A 3443-nucleotide genomic window follows, 5' to 3' on the forward strand; every position below is an offset into this window, starting at 1 on the left:
TCTTTCCCTTTTTTTAATTGGCAAGGGGAAAACTGGGGTAAGTGAAGCCAGAACAGCACATGATGAAAACCTGTATGTTAAACTAGCCCATGCATTAAGTTATTTAAACATTTATGGTCCTTTGCACTTAATTGGAAAAAGCATCTAATGCAATTTCTGGTGCAATAAGGTAGAAATATACCTACTCGAAAAAAGAATCCCTCCTTTATCGGGTTCCTTTCTACAAGGTGTAGGATAGGGGACATATGCTCCCATTCCCATGAAAAGTCATTTGGATGGTTTGATTGGAATGTTTATCAAAATGTATTACTTTACTCTTTCACAATTTCATTAGGGCAAGTAGATTAGGTAGCATTAAGGTGCTCACCATATTAAAATTGATGTACATAGATTGATAGATCAACAGTACTTGATTGTCAGTGTGAGAAAATCCCACTGAGAAAATCAGTGAGAGAAAATCACACAAAATTTTTAGTACTTCATTTTCAGTCAGAGCATGAAGGCAAAGTAGTAAACAAAGGGGAGTGTATGTCACACCAGTATAATCCAACATGTTTGTACTTCATGGTGTTCAGTTCAGGTATCATCTTTGAAAGCAATAACCTGTGTGAATATTAGAAAGGGGAAGACATGTGCACAGTTAGTTATACTCATTTCTAAAATACTTGCTATGAATCTGAAAAGGAATTACTCTGTTAAGATGCACATGGTAGAAATCCATCACCTAATATGTATTTCCTTTTTATATAAATAATCAAAGTACTGAAAAATGGACGAGATTTTTTTTTTTGGATTTGATATGACTGTGGGTATTAAAATATGTTTTCTTTCAGCAGTGCAAGCCTAAAACAGTTCTTTTTTTATATATGAGGCTTCAAATAGGTTGTCTTTTTGCTCCAAAAAGAAAAAAAAAACAAAACACTGAAAAAAATCAATTGCAAAATTGACAAGAGAAAAGAAATAAGTAAATAATACCAAAAGACAAGAAAAGGCTTTTTCAGAGAGAGAGAGAGAGAGATTTTTTAAAGGAAAGAGAAAACAGGTTTTTGGGGTTTTTTTAAATATAATGTAATCTGAAATCAATTTTTCCATTAAAATGCTTTGATAAGTAATTTTTAGTTAGCCCTAGTCAAGATCATGGAAGATAAAATAATGATATAAATACATTGTCATATTTATGTATAAACCCAGGGTTATTTTCATCTGTCACCTCACATATCACATTGTAATCGTCCTAATATCAAGTAACTTGGAAGGCTGGGATGAATCTTAAAAACGGAACATGGATTAAGTGGGTGGATTTTTGCACAACACCAGAGGTAAATTTATGACTCTTCCTTTCAGCATTCTGTTCCACAAGCTGCATAGCAAAGTTTAATTTCCACTTAGATACAAATTGAATTGCATTCCATGTTAAAATTATTGACCTCCAATCACAATGACTGTTTTTCTGTACCTTTCTTAGATGCAATCAGTTGCAAACATAGGATGGAGTGATGAATTGTTCATCATGGAATTCATCCTCCTGGGATTCAGAAACATTTCTGAAATGCAAGTGCCCTCTTCCTGATGTTTCTACTGGATTACCTGGTGACCATCTCTGGGAATATCCTCATTGTTGCACTAGTTGTGGTTGATCAGCACCTTCACACTCCCATGTACTTTTTCCTGGGGAATTTGTCATGCTTGGAGACCTGCTACAGCTCCGCCATCCTGCCCAGGTTGCTGGCCAGCCTCTTGAGTGGGGACCGAACCATTTCTATCATTGCTTCTCACAGTTTTATTGTTTTGGTGTCTTAGGAGCAACAGAATGCTTCCTGCTGGTAGTGATGTTTTATGATCGGTATTTAGCAATATGCAATCCACTCCGTTGTGCTGTTATTATGAATGGCAGGGTTTGCACCCAGCTGGCAGCTTATTCCTGGACAGGTGGCTTACTGAGCACCAGCATAGTAATCATTTTAATGTCTAAGCTGCAGTTTTGTAGTTCCAATGAAATCAACCATTTCTTTTGTGGTTTCTCACCCATAGTGAAACTCTCTTGTAATGACACTGGACTTCTAGAACTTGTGATTTTCACACAGTCTTCAATTACATCACTGATCCCATTTTTGCTAACCCTCACGTCCTATGCTTCCATCATAAGTACCATCCTGAGAATCCCTTCTACAACTGGAAGGCAAAAGGTATTTTCTACTTGCTCCTCTCACCTTGTCATCGTTACAACCTTTTATGTGTTCCTTGTTTATGTGGTTCCAAAAACCTACCTTTCAAAGAGCTTACAAAAAGTGTTTTCAGTGTTTTATACTGTCCTCACCCACATGCTCAACCCACTCATCTACAGTCTGAGAAACAAAGAGGTGAAAGAAGCCCTCAAAAGAGCCCTTGGTAAAATATATGGTTTCACAAGATTTCGGTTCATAACATTTAATGAGATGGATATTAACCAGCCTCTTTAACTAAATCACTGTAGCAGGTTCTGGAAGACTAAACCTTCTGGATAATTTCAAGGGGCAAATGGGGACTGAAAGAATCTATGAAATTATGTTGAGATTTTCAAAGGAGCCCCTATGTGTTCAAAATATTGCACTGTATTCTTGAACTGCCAACAAACCTTTGGAAAGCCACTTGGTGCAGGGTTTTCAACTAGCTTTAAGGGATTAAACACAACAATTTCATTGAATATTAATGTGCATAGAATCCATGAATCCCTTGAAAATCCACCCTAAAATACTAACAGGTATTTAAGACTTCTATCTGTTGCCATATTTTGTATGCAAGTGAGCAGGGGATTTTATATGGTTTTATGGATTTTATGGATTTTATGGTTTTATGGATTTTATATGGTTGATGCACTTTTTTTTGTTTTGTTTTGTTGTATTGTGTTTTTTATTTACTCCTAAGAGGGCATGTCTAAGTGTGCTTTTACACGTGCCTAAATTTAATGTGCATTTCCCCAATGCTCATTAAGACAATTTAGGCAGGCATCTACACATGCATGCTGTAAGGCGCATTAATGCAGTGTGTGGACCCACTTGGGACTAAAGTTTATACAAAATTAGTCAACATACACAGTGTTAGTGCACCTTAGTGCATCTACATGTGTGTTAAGGCAGTTTACATACAAAAAACTAGAACTCTTGGTTCCAGAATTATACCTTATATTAGACCAACTGGGAAATCTCAAGAAAATTTTCCTTTTTTGCACGCTTTCAGGATCAAAGTCTCTTTCTTAGGCTCTGGGGAAAAGTATAGATGGTACAAGATGGTAAAAAGTCCCCATAGGTAGGAAATAAACTTCATTTTTGTACAGGGAGGGCTGAAGATGGAAGGCTGTCCCTCTGGGTCCATGAGGGTGTCTCTGTGAGCTGTGCTGAGTAGCTCTTTGATGTGTAGATCAGGTAAAATTCCTTCCCTGGAGGTGTCAGATGGCAGGCAGGGGG

The 3443-nt window shown here is 37.0% G+C and overlaps 1 protein-coding gene across 1 annotated transcript; it reads left to right on the forward strand.

The window, feature by feature from the left end:
* Nucleotides 1-1569: 1569 nt before the first annotated feature.
* On the forward strand, nucleotides 1570-2459 carry LOC112551583 (olfactory receptor 11L1-like). The gene is given in 2 exon segments (XM_025213256.1): nucleotides 1570-1762; nucleotides 1765-2459. Coding segments are annotated over 2 exon segments (888 nt in total).
* The last annotated feature ends 984 nt before the right edge of the window (nucleotides 2460-3443 follow it).

Source organism: Alligator sinensis, unplaced genomic scaffold, assembly GCF_000455745.1.
Source record: "Alligator sinensis unplaced genomic scaffold, ASM45574v1 scaffold174_1, whole genome shotgun sequence".
NCBI classification, from domain to species: domain Eukaryota; kingdom Metazoa; phylum Chordata; order Crocodylia; family Alligatoridae; genus Alligator; species Alligator sinensis.